Here is a 17,687-nt window from a genome sequence, read left to right on the forward strand (position 1 = left end):
CTGTTAATAAAATGTATTCATTCACCTCTAGTTCTACCTCGGTCTCAATGTCCAGCTCGTTGCAGTACAAGTTACTACAATTCCTTAGTTGTTAGGTTATTTTTCATGCGTACCAACATAGAGCATAAAAGAAAATGTCTGGTGTGACCAATAAATAAAAATAAGCAGCTTAATTACTACTATTATCATTACTATTAATGGCTGTATCTGCATTATTATTGCTATTACTACTACCATTTCTATTTGTCCTCTTCCTGATCCTTTAACCTCCCCTTCATTCCGGATGAAATGAGTATATTTGTAAATATGTTTATCATTACTACTACTGCTAACACTATTATTACTATTTCTTATTAATTGGATTTTTCATTATTATTATTATTATTATTATTATTATTATTATTATTATTATTATTATTATTATTATTATTATTATTATTGCTATTACCTTCCTCATACCCCATTTTACATTTACATTTTTTCCCCCTGGTTAAATTTATTTCATGTATTTTTTTTTGTCTTGTGTGATACTATTACTGTTTTCATCATTATCATTGTCATTATAATTATTATTATTATTTAAATTAATAGATTTTCCTCTTTGATTTATGTGTGTATATATATACACACATATATATGTGTGTGTGTGTGTGTGTGTGTGTATATATATATATATATAATTTCTGTTGTACTTCCCTACATGCTCCTTCATTCCTATATATTCACTCCCACACCCAGTTACACTTACAGTTTTGTATTTTGTTTTGTTTTGTTGGTCTTTGTATTTGTATTTTGCATCTAATTTCTCTTCTGTAAATATTGTAATTGTCTGCTTGCATAATAAAAAATTAAACAAACAAACAAACAAACAAACAAACAAATAAATAAATAAAAGCAGCTTCTCTTTTGGCCTTTTCTTTTTGACAGGTCATTTGGTGGGAAGTTGATTGTAAAACAGATGCCATTTTAAATGCCATTTCTGACTACAATTTCTCTGATCAAGTGCAAAAATGAATTTAGGATTCATAAAGCAGTGCTGAAGAGAAAGTTTCAAAACACACAGGGCACTAAAAGTGAAACGTCAGAGAACAAGGCAGCGTTTCAAGAGAATTTCATCCGAATTCTCCTCCCACTGCTGCTATAAAATCATGTAAACTGATAAGGAAGGCAGGTGTGTACAAGCACAAACACAGACAGGCACACACACACACGCACACATATACACACGCACACACACACACACACACACACACACACACACACACGCGCACACACACACACACAATCACACACACACACGCACACACACACACACACACACACACACACACACACACACACACACACACACACACACACATACACACACACACATTCAAACACCCAAACAAGAGAAGAAAGGCAGTGAAGACAGCATGAGGACGATAATTACTACGCTGATTATTCTCTCTGTGGCAGTAAGTTTTTTTAAAGAACTGTTTTTTTTTGTTTTTTTTTACATAAACAGATTGATTTTTTATTTTTTTTATTTTAACTTTTCTGCATACATCCTAAATGTTCATTATATTTTGTAGATTGATACGGATGCTGTAGGAACAAATATGTTCTAAATAACTAAAGTCAAAATAATTATAGTAATAAATGTTTTTTAGATTTTAGAATAATATTGTTTATAGCCACAGGTGACCCAAGAAGTTCGGATAAGAGGTAGAAAATGAATGAATGAATAAATGGAGAAATTAACTCCATATAAATATAATTAACTTGGGATTACTAAAAATTTATGCCTCAGATTAAAACAACTAAAAATCGATGACTCACTATTTGTGCATTAGCGATTAATAAAATTTCCTAAATCAATTCGCTAAAAACTACGACAACAATTTTCAAAGAATATAAGTCTTTAGGTCAGTGTTTTACAAACAGTGTGCAGCTAAAGATTAATCTAAGCTTAACCTAAAGTAAATTCACACTATAAGATAAGAAGATTATATTACATTCAGTTAAATATCCCATGCCATTTACTCAGGAAGCTAAAATAGCTAAATGTAATATAGCTACTGTAAACAATGAACTTTCTATTTCACTTGGACACCATTAAAAATACGTTTGGCAGAATGAAGTCAATCTGATGTTCGGTGTTTATAATTCTGTGTAGGTCGAAGCGAACGCGGTGATATTATTATCAAGATCCAATTCTATCCTTTTTGTTTACTTAGCCTAAAGTTTTATAGCTCAGGCCCATGTCTTATAACACTTTTATTATAAATACTAACTAAATACTGCTGATCTCAGATGTTTATTTTTCCTTACATAGTGTGTAGTCGAGGTATCCGGCAAGAGCAAAATCAGGCAGAAGAGAACATGGATCATTGACTCATTCGTTATAGAAGAAGAAAACCCAGGCCCTTTCCCATATGTACTTGGCACGGTAGGTACTGTATATTATATATGTATACTGAATATCATAGCATTAAATAAATAACTGTTAAATCTGTATAATACCTGCACTAGTTGAGATGAAAGTGAAAAAAAATCACTATTGAATTAAAATATAGAGTAGTTTATTATGTAGAATGCAATTTTACACCAACAAAGCAAACAAAACACACAAATAATTATTTCTTAAGAAATGTTTTCTAATTACAGCTGGTAGATCGCTATGGATAAAATAATGCTAGACTCAGTTTCGTGAGCAAAATGATTTTACTCTAAATCATGTACTGTGATGGAATGCAGATTTCTGTGTTATTTTCTTATATGCTATGACATAATCCAGTAAAATGTTAATGATAAACAATGAAGTAATAATAAATGTAGGTAAGTAATAGATGAATGGAATTAATAAATAAGCCAAGTTTTTTCAGGCTGTGTTTATTGTCCAAAGGTGTCCGTGGCTGACGAATAGCTATTCCTTTAATCATTAAACTTTGAACAGTTCCTCTTAAACCCTTGACGTGACCCAAGTATCAATCGGTTGTTTAATTAATCAGGACAGAACTTACAGACTCAAGCACAATGCGTGAAAAGAAATAGATCAAGATTCCATAAAAGTTTGTATATTTAAATTTTGAAAATGCTAGATTCAAAAATGTTCAATCACTGTAGTATGGATAAATATCTTACAGCTACATTATCGTTTGCTGTTTTGATTAACCTGATAGCACAAATGATTACAGAAAACAATAAATACGACAATACATGACGTGATACTACGATGCCCTGCAATCAAGTTGCGATCAAAGCGAAAACTAGAAGACGATAATTTATTCATTGTTATTATTGTTGTTATTACTGTTGTTTTTGTTGCTAATAATAATAATAAGAAAATATATATTTTTGTATGTGCTTTCGTTTTAGATCCATGTGGAGAATGACAAATCGGTATGGTTCTTTCTCACAGGGATGGGTATTGAGAAGGAACCTAAAAATGTGCTGAGTATCAACACCAGAACCGGTGAATTGCTCGTGCATAAGAAAGTCGACTACGAGACGTATAAATCTCTCTCGGTATATTTTACTCCTATATATTTTGTAAATATATTTGAACCATACACTATACCGCAGTACTGGTGAATTCTCAATTCTAATTGGTCAGAAACAATTTTTTTCTCATAGTAGCTTTGACAATTAAACTGAGAAAATTCAAATCACAAGTTTAACATGTTAGCGCACTCGTTCCAACAGATATAAAGAGCGTGTTGTTATCGACATGACGCCACTTACTGTAAGGATATACTTAAACAAAAGCACATCTAATTCTAATGAATCTACTTCAAGCTAATTTAATATTGTTCATAGTAGCATATGTATGTTTGTAAATGTATTGAACGTTGTAAAAGTTTATAAGATAGCTTTTATTATACTGTTATACTGTATCTATAAATCCTGTACATCGTTTGGCTTTTACTCCAGTGATACATTTAAACATGTCTTTGTGTTTTTTGCAGCTCATTTTTGAAGAAAGGGATGAAAAATTTGCGCTGAATACAAAACTTGGAGTTGAGATTAAGATTCTGGATATTAATGATCACGCTCCTGTTTTTAATTCTTCTCTCTATGAAGAAACACTTGATGAGTCTGTAACTCAAGGTGACTTAACTGTATATACCATGTGTTCATATCGTTAATTTACTATGTTTATGCTGCTATGTTACATAAATGAACAGAACATTAACATCAACGTAATTGAACGATCATTTTAAAGAAATAATGAACAAAAGTCTAGTTTAACTTGTTAATACTACAATCATCTCTAATATACTGGTAGGTTAGAATCACCAAACTATATTTAATCTCAATAACAGAATTATTTTATTGTTTATTTAGTAAGTGTTTTTTAAGTGCTTTGTTCAACAACAACAACAACAACAACAATAATACTAATAATACTAATAATATTACTACTGCTAATAATAATAAAAATAATAAATAATAAAAAACACATAATAATAATAATAATAATAATAATAATAATAATAATAATAATAATAATAAATACAGTAATCGTCTTGAGCATATATGGACATTGGTCATGTTTATATGCTATCATCTGTGCCCTAAGGAGCAAAACAGACTCTACTACATGTGTGGGAATTTTAACTCAACCTTATTCTGTAAATTTTAACCAAGATTTAATGCAGTAATTATGCACATCAGTGTTCAGACCTCAGATGTTACTTCAGATAACCAAGAACAGCACTTTCAGGGAAAAAAAAGAAGCCTGGCACAAAAAAAGCCTGGCTCAATACACTGTAAATACTGTATGTACATAGCTTTTGTACTTAAGGCACCAACTATGAATATGGCCCTTAAGGAATACTAAGATTTAACACTTAAGTACTGTTAATTATAGACTTTATAAAAGTGATTACGATGCATTGTTCACAAATTACAAAATCACTCGGGTACTAAAACAGAATAGTGAAATCCTTCCTAAATGTAAAGAGTTGTGAAATAAATGTGCTACAGTTTTACATGTACAAAGTAAGAAATCTTAAGAAAAAAAATGATCTAAGCTTAATTTTCCTGCTTTGTGTGAATTAGAGAATGACTTCATTTTATTTTGTTAAAAACTTTGCAGGTAATCTGGTTGCTACAGTCTATGCTTCAGATCTCGATGAACCAAATACACCCAACAGCACCTTTAAATTTGCAATTGTCTCCGTCACGCCGGAAACAGATAATGTTCAGTTCTACATCAAGCAGAACAACAACATAGGAAGTATTTATTTCAAAGGCTGCCTTGACTACCAGGTAAATCCAATTCAGTGCTCAACACATTCCTGTTTTTAAATATATCTACTATATATATATATATATATATATATATATATATATATATATATATATATATATATATATATATATATTGTATGTTTTCAGAAAGCACAGAAATATACACTCCTGATCAAAGCTACAGATAATGGAAACAAGGTGCAGCTGTCCAATACGAGCACAGTGGTACTGAACATCATCGACAATAACAATAACCACCCTTACATTACTGGTCACACAGTGAGTACTGCTTATGTATACTAATGAAATAACTTAAACCTATAAAATTAAAATAAAATCAATGCAGAAATGCAAAGTAGAGTTAAAGGTGCGGTGCACGTTGTTTGAAAAATGCTTCAGAAAACCAAGACGGGCCGACAAACAAAACAAACGTGTAGCCAATCAGCAGAAAGGGGCGTGTCTTAATATGCGGCAGAGAGAGTGTTCAGTGTGTATGTCTGACATTAGCAGAAATCATGGGCGTAAATCCCGGCGGGACGGAGGGGGCATGTCCCCCCATCCGAGAAATGTGCCCCCCCCCCAAAAAAAAAAAAAATTATTTAAAAAATATCACATCTCTCTATTGTGAAAAATATATGTATGTATACCTAAATAATTGTGTAAGTAGAAAGAAACAGTTGAGTTCCCCCTCCCCTTCCTCACAGTGGTTTGACAACTCCATTAAGTAGGGGATTTTATTCACTTTAAATAAAGCGATTCTCTTTAATGTAGTTGATGTAGACTCATTCATAAATTAGTTGCGGCAAAAATTCTGATTACCGATGTAATTGTCCATGAATCTGCTATATCAGCGATTAAAATATTACTTATCTAGAGAACGTTAGCTTGTTTACAATAGCTTGTTGCATAGTGCACTGCAACTAAAAAAACTTGTCTTTATATGTACAATTTGACTGTATTATTTGTATCCCCCCCTTCAAAAATTGCTCATGAGAAATTTTATATTTATTGTCCCCCTCTACTGTTAAATGAAATTTACGCCCATGGCAGAAAGCGATTGAAACATTGACATGGTGGATAACAACGAAAAGCGAAAAAAGGCTTACGATAAGGCAAGAAGTAGGACGTGTTAATATAGGATCAGCTTTACAGTGCTGGAGAGAACTGCGTGAAACGGAGCTAAACCTCTCACGGTACAACACACAGTATTACAAAAAACACATTTGTATTACCATAGTATTACTCACTGAGTTCATTTATTGGCGGAGCTATCAAAACAGGGGTGATACCCATTTGGGTTAGGGGCGTGTTTGTTTTGGTGATTTCAAATGTCAACATTGGCTTTCAGAGATCGCACACCCCGATTTTAAGTAATATGCAACTTTTTTCTAACTGCTTTTTTGTGAAATTGTATATAATAATCTAAAAAAATATCCAACCTGTATGTGTTTCCTCCATTATCTACTTACTCTAATTAACATTTCTATTCACTCGATTTTTTGCTTGAATTCAATTTCTTTGGATACAAAGATCTACGAAACGAATAAACTGACATCTATTTTTTTGTTGTTGTACTCAGATCTTATTATTTCAAACAAGTCTACAGAAATGAAACACTAGCAAAATGGTATAGTGAGTGCCCAGTATTTACTGTCAGCATATTATCATCTTCCCACCCTTCAGGGTCCTGCAAAGATAAAAGAACGAGAGGTTGGAGTAGTTCTGCGCTTGCAGGTCAATGACAGCGACAGTAACGGTTCACCAGCATGGAAAGCTAAATTCACACTTCATGGAGATCTTGAGAACTATTTTAATATCACGACAGACCCCAAAACTAATGAAGGAATCCTGACTGTTGTAAAGGTATTTGTTTGATTGGTTTTTGAAGAAATATGCTGTAATATTTACACTAACGATACCTTCTGTACAACAAGATAATGACAGCTTTTTTAACATCTCCTACAAAATTTTAATCTATTACAGTAAAATGATATTAAATGACTATTAAAAGAAAAAAAAACACAAGGGAGGGGTGGACAGTTTGAAACTTACGGACACAAAAGGGAACCGTTGGAGTAATGAATTTGATCAGATAAAATGGTAAAAGACAGAAATGTAATTTAATCTCCATTAAAAAAAGTCAATTGTTAGATAACCCTACGAACATACAGTCACTAACCTTGGAACCAAGACATCAATATATATTGAGGATATATACAAGATTGAGAAGACAATAAGAATAGTATTGTGAGTTGCCAGTAGATTTACAACCATCTAGTTCAGCAAAGTATATGTCCATGCTTGTTGCATGCCAAAAAGATAATGCGATACAAGTCTTTACTTGCAAAAACCTGAAAGGATTGGTCGAATTCAACCTAGTGTAATAAAGAGCTGTTTATCAGAGATACTTTGTAATATGAAGAAGAATATACTGGCCGAAGGAGACATTTTTGCCTACACTTTATTAACATATCTACTTCTTATAGGAGCATGAAATCGAACGATCAGTTTATCGATATTAAAATGATTATGGAGCTCCATACAAATCAAATAAATGTTTATTGATCTAATGATAATCAAACTTAATCACATTTAAATTGACTAATGAATTACAGTAATATCAGTCAATCTACAATGTTAATTATGGGTCCTGTTTTCTCATCCATGTAAAGACAAAACTGCAGAAATCTTACAATAACATGTCATTTCTTAAATGTATGCAAATATTTGAATGTGTTATAAATGAACTATAAAGGTGCCCTTCAAACAAAGTGCTACTCAGACTTTTTTAACTGTTATTAAACAGGCGATGGATTATGAGAAGCAATCTGCAAGGAACCTGTCCATCAGTGTGGAAAATGAAGTACCCTACTTTTTCTGTGGGGTGAAAAAACGTAAATTATCGGACTTATGGGATGTTGAGACTCGTCTCAAAGAGTTCAGTGTGCCTTATAACATCACCATTAATGTTGAGGATGTAAATGACCCTCCAGAATTTGTACTACCTATTAAAAAAATCTGGATGAAGGAGAATATAAAAATAGGTACCGTCTTGGAAACATTCTCAGTCATAGACCCGGATAAGACATTCGATAACACATTTTAGTAAGTGGAACTGCATTTTTTTATATTTTGTCTAACCGTGCTCGACCGTAAAATATAATAATTATTAATTATATGGTAATTACATGATAATCACACTGCTATTAAATGTGAAATGCATTATAATTTTGAGTGTTTTATATATACAATATGTAAATATGTGGGAAAATAATCACTCATTAATTTAGCAATTAGGTTGGATCTTGTGACTAAATTTCTTTTTTTTTTTCAGTCATTTTAACATTTTTTATTAAACAATGCTACAAGCACAGGAGCATCCCAAATAATGTAACAGCTGGAATCTGATTAGGCTTATTTCTTTTTATTTCTTACACTTTTTTTTACACATCAGCAAATAAACAATTTAAATAAAGAAAAAAAAACAGATTTGACCCCATAAACAATGTGAACTTTGCAGGCTAACACCGAAGATTACACAATGTGAAGGTTACACAACACAAGTCTGTTACTTTGGTAGAACATAACAGTAATACCTCGAGATACGAGTTTAATTCGTTCCGTGACCTTGCTTGCATCTCCGCAAAATTCCACTCCAGTTGTTTTGTTTATGTGTTTTGAATATGAAAAATGTACAGTACCTGTATTTATAAATGACAAATATTGTATAAATCATACAGTAATAAAAGAGAATGCTAAAAAAATAAACTGGTATTACTATAAAGTGGATTATTTACCTTGAAGATCAGATGACTTGAGCTAACGGAAGATGCGCACGGAGGTTGAGGGAGGAGTAAACAGGCGGAGGAGTTAGGAGGAATTTTGTATCGTACGTTCACTTTCACTGTCGTTCACTTACTCACTACTGTACAGACTTAATGCTACTTTACACTTAAATGGAACTTAAATTTCACTAAAATTAATGAACTTAACTGAAATTCTCTTAACTGTTGTTGGGGATCTTTGTTTCGATGGCGTCGGCTCGGATGCTCTTACAGTATCTCAGATTTCTTACAGTATCTCAGATCTCAGATTACAGTATCTCAAAAATTTGTTCGTATCTCAAGGCAAAAATTTGGTCGAAACACAGCTCGTATCTCAAAAAATTCTTATGTCAATGCACTCATATCTCGAGGCATCACTGTATTTATGTTTACGTCAAACGCAACACAATTTTATTTATAGCCGTTGACTGTTTTCCAGAATTTAACCACTGTGATATCTAACAGGTTTTCTACAGTATGTGTATATTGTTTTTGACAATCGCCGGATCTTCATGAAGTATTTATAACTATATCTCACTTTCTTTCTCTCATCCAGCTTTAAAAAAGGAGAAGATAAAAATAACTGGGTTACTGTTGAATCAGAAACTGGTCGGGTTTTGGTCAACAATGTTATGGACAGAGAATCGGCGATATTGAAGGACAGCACTTATACTGTCATCGTGTATGCTGTAAATAAAGGTAAGATTCAGTGCATGTGAAATGTTATAACAGGGTTCTCTACAGTGTGGCTGCAAGCTATCATCCAGACAAATAGGAGGCAGATGTGATTGGAGACTAAGAAAACCGAGAAGCCTACAGCCACAGTGGACCATTGTGGACAAGAGACAAATACACTGCTTTATAATGCAAATATAAACTACAGTTAAGCCACTTATTAAGCCGAGTATATCAAGCTGACTGGGATTAGAATTTGTATATTTTTAAATTAATTAATTAATTAATTAGTTAAATAACTAAATAAATAAATAAAAAGTTTAGGTGTTCCAAAATATTTTTTTTACAGTCCAATCAAAGTGACCTGAAGGCAATAGGATGTAAACACAAAGTCTTTATTACAGTTCATCCAACAATAGGAATAGGTTTTATGGTCTTTTTTTTTTTTTGCTAAATGGATAAGGTCACAAAAGCAGAAAATACTTCTGTATTTCTGTATTCTAACCCTAACCTTTCTGTAATACTCCTAACCCTAACCTTTCTGTAATACTTCTAACCCTAACCCTTCTGTAATACTTCTAACCCTAACCCTTCTGTAATACTCCTAACCCTAACCCTTCTGTAATACTTCTAACCCTAACCCTAATCCTTCTGTAATACTTCTAACCCGAACCCTAATCCTTCTGTAATACTTCTAACCCTAACCCTTCTGTAATACTCCTAACCCTAACCCTTCTGTAATATTTCTAACCCTAACCCTAATCCTTCTGTAATACTTCTAACCCGAACCCTAATCCTTCTGTAATACTTCTAACCCTAACCCAACCCTAATCCTTCTGTAATACTTCTAACCCTAACCCAACCCTAACCCTAATCCTTCTGTAATACTTCTAACCCTAACCCTAAGTTTGATACATGCTGTATACTCAGTATTTACTTCTGCTGTTTTCTTACTAGAAGGTTTTGCTTTGATTGAAATTGGGCTCTTATTATTATTATTCACATTTGTTCCAAAAGCCTTCTCTCCTCTGACCTACAGCTGAAAATCCACAGACGGGTACAGGGACGCTGCTCATACACTTAATGGATGAGAATGATAATGTGCCATTGTTGGTGAGGAATACAGTGGAAATGTGTGTATCTAACAAAACGACTAATATCTACGCTGCTGATCCAGACCTTCCGCCATACAGTGCACCGTTTCACTGGCTACTGGAAGATGACCAAACGAAAGAAAAATGGAAGATAGAACCAAACTTTGGTACTGAAAAACAAATTTAAAATTATAAATATAAATATATGTATCAAGCTGAAATCATTAGATGAAATTTATACGTTCTATATAAATGATAAATTTGATCTCATTCAGGAACAAATGTGAGCCTGGTCAAAAAGGACACGGTCTATAGTGGGAATTATGTGATAAGGATCAAAATTTCAGACAGTCAAGGACATGGTTCAGTCCAAAACCTGTATGTCAAAGTGCATTTCTGCACCAGCAACCATCTCACTGTCCAGCTAGGCCTTAGTGCTGTTAGGATAATTATCTTCACTTTACTGATTCTGCTAGGTAAGTCTGAGTCGCATGACCAATACTGACACAACTAATACATACTCTAACTTATAAAAGAACTGAAAATGTTTCTTTGATAGTGACTTTCCTGATGGCTCTCAAGCTCAGCAAAAAGCGAAAGACAGCTATGATCCTGTCTGACGACGTTTCTGGGAATCTCATGATATCAAACACTGAAATGCCTGGAACAGACTGTGAGGTAATCAAATTTACAGACTTAAAAAAAAAACTAAAGGTTCCTGAAGGTTCCTCATACAGTTCTAAACTGACCTTCAATGAGTCCAAAGCTGAAGAATTATTAAGGGATTGTAGATGCACATTATTTAAGCAAATACTACACATAAATACTCAATACTATCATGTATTATTCACTCCAGTCATAAAGGCACAAAGTAAAATAGCAAAAGAATTTATGATAACTTTGTATTTGCTATTATTTACAGTAACATTAATAAAGAGTAGCTTTTGTTTCATATGTTATATGTCAAACTAGACATGCTGATAAAGTGTCTGATTGTTTTTATAAAGGTCCCGAATCATATATCCCAATTACTACTGAACGGAAGAAGCGTGAAGATGACCAACGGCTCTTCCAGGAAGCATTCACTCCTTCACGACGTATGTAATTCGTTCAACGTAAAACATTCACTGTTCCAAAATAGAAAAGAAAAAAACTTTAAAAATAAAGTTTACTGCAGTATAACCATTTTAAGATCCTCGACATATAACGATAATAAATAACAATGAAAAACACTAGTGTAGACAAAGAGCAAGAAAAAACACAGTAGAAAAATTACACATGTAACTTAAAAGCTTAAAATATTTAGCTTGAGCCTGTTTAAGGGTGCTTTCACACCTGCCTTGTTTAGTTCGGTTGAATCGTACCAGAGTTCGATTGCTCGTTTGGTGCGGTTCGTTTGGTGCGGTTCGTTTGGGCAGGTGAGAATGCAGCAATCGAACTCTGGTGCGACCAAAAGCGGACTAAACAAGCGTACCGAGACCTCCTTGAAGAGGTGGTCTCGGTACGCTTTCAAACGAACTCTGGTACGGTTCGTTTGTGGTGAGAACACGGTCCGAGATCGAATAGATCTAACTGCAAAAAGGATTGCGCATTTTGGACTAAACCAGCTGCCGTAGTGGGTCGTTGGCAATATTTTCGGAAGATAAGCATGTCACAGTTCCGCAAAAATAATGCTCGCCGCCTCCTGAAGTGTCTTGCGATGCGTCTTCGCCGTTTGCAGTGCATTAAAATTATATTTTAAAGCCACATCCGCGCTTCATTCTGAAAATTAAGACTTTGCATAGAATGCTGTATACGAGCGATGCAGTAGATTACAACCACAAACATAATTGCAGCGCACAGTCGTCTCTCCGTGGTGTACTGTATGCTGTATTTTCCTGTATTTTCCTCTTTTTGTTTACTTCCGGTGTTTTGTTGAAATTTCCCGCATGTTTATTCTGACCAATCGAGAAGCAGTTTAGGAAAGACATGTGGCCAATAAGTGATGCGGATGTTATCACATGACTGCATTTTGGTTCGTTTCAACTGGTGCGGAACAGAACGATCAGTGTGGTGTGAAAAAGAACCAAAACTGCTGAAAATATACAATGTATCATTTATTTGCTTTTGGTTCGAACCAAATGAACAGAACTATAGGTGTGAAAGCACCATAAGAGAAAATGTAGATATTTAGTGAAAACACCTAAATGTGAGTCGTGCTCAAATACAACATTGACTTCTGATGTAGGACAGACATTGTCAGACATTGAGTCTGATTGGACCATGTTCTCCACTTCCATTGTCAACGCTTCTGCTCGGAGCTGTGGCCGTAAGGTCTCCGGTGCCTGTCGTGGAGGCAATCCCCGAACCCAGTGGTGGACTCCGGATGTAAGGGGTGCCGTCTAGCTGAAGAAGAAGTCCTATCGAGCCTGGCTGGCTTGGGGGACTCCGGAGGCAGCTGATAGCGAGCTTCAGCCCGGCTGGTTGCGGAGGCAAAAACTCGGGTCTGGGAGGATTTCGGTGAGGCCATAGAAAAGGACTATCGGTCGGCCACGAAGAAATTTTGGCAAACCGTCCGGCGCCTCAGGAGGGGGATGCAGTGCCCTGCTCACACTGTTTACAGTTGGAGTGGGAATCTGTTGACTTCGACTGGGGACATTCTCAGACAGTGGAAGGAGTACTTCGAGGTTCTAATCAACACCACCAACATGTATTCCACTGAGGAAGCAGAGGCCGAGGGCTCAGTTGTGGACTTGTCGATCCCCCAAGCTGAGGTCACCGAGGTAGTGACCTCGGTGGCAAGGCACCGGGGGTGGATAAGATCCGCCCTGAGTACCTCAAGTCTCTAGATGTTGTGGGGCTGTCTTGGTTGACACGCCTCTGCAACTACAGGGGATCACACTCCTCAGCCTCCCCAGAAAAGTCTATGCCAGGGTACTGGAGAGGAGAATTCGGCCGATAGTCGAACCTCGGATGCAGGAGGAACAATGCGGGTTTTGTCCCGGTCGTGGAACACTGGACCATCTCTATACCCTCGCCAGGCTGTTGGAGGGTTCATGGGAGTTTGCCCAACCTGTCGACATGTGCTTTGTGGATCTGGAGAAGGCATTCAACTGTGTCCCTTGTGGTGACCTGTGGGGGGGTGCTCTGGGAGTATGTGGTCTGGAGCCCTCTACAAAGGGCTGTCCGGTCCCTATATGACCGGAGCAGGAGTTTGGTTCGCATTGCCAGCAGTAAGTCAGACTTGTTCCCGGTGCATGTTGGACTACGGCAGGGCTGCCCTTTGTCACCGGTCCTGTTCATTATTTATATGGACAGGATTTCAAGGCGCAGTCGGGGGCCAGAGGGTGTCCGGTTTTGGGATCACAGGATTTCATCTGCTTTTTGCAGATGATGTTGTCCTGTTGGCTTCCTCAAATCAGGACATCCAGCGTGCACTGAGATGGTTTGCAGCCGAGTGTGAAGCAGCGGGGATGAGAATCGGCACCTCCAAGTCCGTGACCATGGTTCTCAGCCGGAAAAGGCTGACTTGTCCCCTTCAGGTTGGTGGAGAGCTCCTGCCTCAAGTGGAGGAGTTTAAGTATCTTGGGGTCTTGTTCACGAGTGAGGGAAGGATGGAGTGGGAGATCGACAGGCGGATCAGTGTATCTTCTACAGTGATGCGGTTGATATACCGGTCTGTTGTGGTGAAGAAAGAGCTGAGCCACAAGGCGAAGCTCTCTATTTACCAGTCGATCTACGTTCCTACCCTCACCTATGGTCATGAGCTTTGGGTCATGACCGAAAGGACAAGATCCCGGATACAGGCGGTCGAAATGAGTTTCCTCCGCAGGGGCGTTGGGCGCTCCCTTAGAGATAGGGTGAGGAGCTCGGTCACTCGGAAGGAGCTTAGAGTAGAGCCGCTGTTCCTCCACATTGAGAGGAGTCAGCTGAGGTGGCTCGGGCATCTGTTCTGGATGCCTCTTTGACGCCTCCCTTGGGAGGTGTTCCGGGCATGTCCAACTGGGAGGAGGCCCCGGGGAAAACCTAGGACATGCTGGAGGAACTATGTCTCTCGGCTGGCCTGGGAATTCCTCAGTATTCCCCCGGAAGCGCTGGAGAAAGTGTCTGGGGAGAGGGAAGTCTGGGCGTCCCTGCTTAGACTGCTGCCCCCGCGACCCGGCCCCGGATAAGCAGTAGAAAATGGATGGATGGATGGGATTGAAACTTTCAATTCAATTCAATTTAATTTAATTCAAGTTTATTTGTATAGCACTTTTTACAATTGAAATAAAAAGCAGCTTTAGAAAACAAAAAACATAGAACAAAATTTTATTATAAAGAATAATATAAAGATTATTATAATACAAAATTCAAGATTACTATTAAAGATATTTAAATGAAATTACCAACAAACATATTTAGATTAATTAGTAGGCATTAGTTAGCAAAGAGCAACGACGGATCCTGAGCCAGAGCAAGAACAAAACGTCACACAAGAAAGTCTTACAGTATACTATACAGTGCCCAGCAGCACAAACTGTATTAATAATGTTCTAGTCCACGTCTTTAATTCTCACCAGCTCACCATTTTTTAAATTTAATTTTCTAGAGTACTTCTGCAACATCAGCTGAAAATTTAATGTTGGGAAAATCCCCCTGCAGGGTAATTATTCATTTATTTATTTTTATGCATGACTGACAACTTTACAGATGCTAACAAAGTTTAGTTCTTAGATCTGTTTTTAGATCTGAAATTCTATCAGTTCTTACCTACTTACTTACTAGCCAACTTGTTAATTTTAGTTCAAAATGTGGTTAATTTAATGTAATCACATTGAATATAAATCTTTACAACCTACTCATAAATCACCCAAAACTGAGCGTTGACATTTGACTGTCATGTCAATTTAGCCGACTCCTGTTCAGGATTCGGATAAATTGACATGACAGTCAAATGCTAACGCATGGACATCTTTTATTTTATAATGTTTCTAATAAAATCATAATAACAGAAGCGTGGCAATTTTGATCTAATTCAACGTATGAAGTCGGTGTATTTTTGCATGCGTTAAAATAATCATGCCAGTGGATGCCAGTAAATTCCTTTCTGAATCCAGAAATGGGTTAAAATAGAAATTAAAAAAGATTTTATCAGACGTTATTTGTCCCCAAAACATGCATGTTGATTTAGTTGTTTTTTTTTACCAACAGGTGTCAATGAGCACAAACTTTACCAATCACAGAGATCACACTCATATTAGCAGAGTCCTGTCAAATCAAATTGATCAGGTAATGCTGTGCTGTTTTTTTATTTTTATCACATTTTATTATTCTTTATGATGCAGTTTCACAGATTTTAGACTTAGGATTTGTTTCAAATAAGCAAAACAAAAAATGTATCTACCACTAAAGCTGGTAATAGCCAGCAGGTGGAGTTAAAGGTGGGGTGCACGATGTTTGAAAAACGCTTCAGAAAACCGAGTCGGGGCCCGCCAAACAAAACAAACGTCTAGCCAACAAGCAGAAAGGGGCTTGTCTTGTCAATATGCGGCGGAGAGAGGGTTCAGTTTCGCATGTCTGACATTAGCAGAAAGGGACGGGTCTTGTCAATATGCGGGGGTATTTAGCTCAGGAGTTATTGACTCGGGAAACTCAGTGAATACAGTATGCACCACCTTTACTTAAGACGCCGAGGCGCTTTTTTCCTTCTCGATAGGTGAGTAACGTTGGTTTTGCTTTGTTACACAGAACTAATATATGCCTTTGTCCTTTACATGATTATGCTTGTGTGTCATTTTTGCTTGTTTGTTTATCTACAATCGTATTGTTTTTCCCTTCAGCTATGATAAAGACACATTTCTTTCCATTAGTTGCCTTGGTTACATATGTATGTGTGGGCGGAGCTATCGATACAGGGGTGGGACCCGTTTGGGTTAGGGGCATGTTTGTTTTGGTGATTTCAAATGTCAACATTGGCTTTCAAAAATCGGAGACCCCACCTTTAAGTATATAGTATAATTGTAATAGCTACAGTATGTTGAGCCAAAATGATTATCAATACAAACAAAATTATATTGAGGTCGGTATGATATATACATTCATTATCAGGAATCATGCTTCTCTATCTTCTTTAAAAGAAAACCCATAAACATACCACTTTACAATTATACAGCTAAATCTTAATTATGTACTTTTAAACGTTTTATATCATATAAGCCATATATACTGTAATGATGAAAAACTTTTTTATTTGTTCACTACAGAAACTCGTCCAGCTCCAGACTTCAGAACACGAGCTCGGTGATTACAAGCCACACAGCTATGCGGATGAAGGACCAGAAGAAATCCATGATGAAAATCTAGATACACTCTCAGTTACTGAGAATGATTTTAATCCGGACATCCTAACAAATCTAAGCGTACGCTTTTCCAGCCTGGCAGCTGTGTGTAGGGCTGATTTAAAGTCACCTCCCCAAGGATAAATTTAAGATTATGTGTGACTATGTGTAAATTTTCTGAATTTGGAATCAGTGGAACAATTTAAACTTTAAAGCAGCGGTGTCTAATCGTATCCACATCTGCTTGGTTGGAATGAAAACCTGCCCCCACACCGGCCCTTTGTGGATAAGATCGGTCACCGCTGCTTTAAACTAAAAGACTGATTCATGGAATAAAACGTTGTGAACTGGTATTATGGCTGGGCTCAAGGTGCAATCGGAACAAACATAGATAAAAAAAATTGTCAAAAAAAAGTCAATTCTAGAGAATTAAAAAAAAGAAAAGTCAATAATAGAGAATTAAAAAGGTATGAGGAGAAAATCAAAAGCTAATGTCATCTTGGTCTGAATTTTTGAGCAAATTTTTGAGTAATAATTATAATAAAAATAAAAATAAA

General features: G+C 36.1%; 1 protein-coding gene across 2 annotated transcripts; it reads left to right on the forward strand.

The window, feature by feature from the left end:
* Positions 1-1,276: 1,276 nt before the first annotated feature.
* Positions 1,277-17,687, forward strand: LOC113640013 (cadherin-like protein 26). 2 transcript variants are annotated; one of them, XM_047806791.1, is made up of 16 exons: positions 1,277-1,457; positions 2,318-2,431; positions 3,361-3,510; positions 3,951-4,092; positions 5,084-5,256; positions 5,386-5,517; positions 6,922-7,101; positions 8,045-8,343; positions 9,619-9,761; positions 10,777-10,998; positions 11,107-11,307; positions 11,391-11,509; positions 11,839-11,928; positions 15,402-15,455; positions 16,004-16,081; positions 17,056-17,687. In XM_047806791.1, the coding sequence occupies exons 1-16, from the start codon at positions 1,416-1,418 to the stop codon at positions 17,272-17,274; spliced, it is 2,358 nt and encodes a 785-aa protein (XP_047662747.1). In that variant the 5' UTR covers positions 1,277-1,415; the 3' UTR covers positions 17,275-17,687. The 2 variants fall into 2 exon arrangements, with proteins under 2 accessions (XP_047662747.1, XP_047662748.1); XM_047806792.1 differs by lacking the exon at positions 6,922-7,101.

Source organism: Tachysurus fulvidraco, chromosome 23, assembly GCF_022655615.1.
Source record: "Tachysurus fulvidraco isolate hzauxx_2018 chromosome 23, HZAU_PFXX_2.0, whole genome shotgun sequence".
In the NCBI taxonomy this organism is placed as follows: domain Eukaryota; kingdom Metazoa; phylum Chordata; class Actinopteri; order Siluriformes; family Bagridae; genus Tachysurus; species Tachysurus fulvidraco.

Excerpts from the sequence above, each read along its gene's own strand:
- LOC113640013 (XM_047806791.1), top strand. The coding sequence starts at position 1,416 with ATGAGGACGATAATTACTACGCTGATTATTCTCTCTGTGGCA. Across the intron at positions 1,458-2,317 it reads TGATTATTCTCTCTGTGGCA|TGTGTAGTCGAGGTATCCGG; the intron begins GTAAGTTTTTTT and ends TTCCTTACATAG. Across the intron at positions 2,432-3,360 it reads TCCCATATGTACTTGGCACG|ATCCATGTGGAGAATGACAA; the intron begins GTAGGTACTGTA and ends CTTTCGTTTTAG.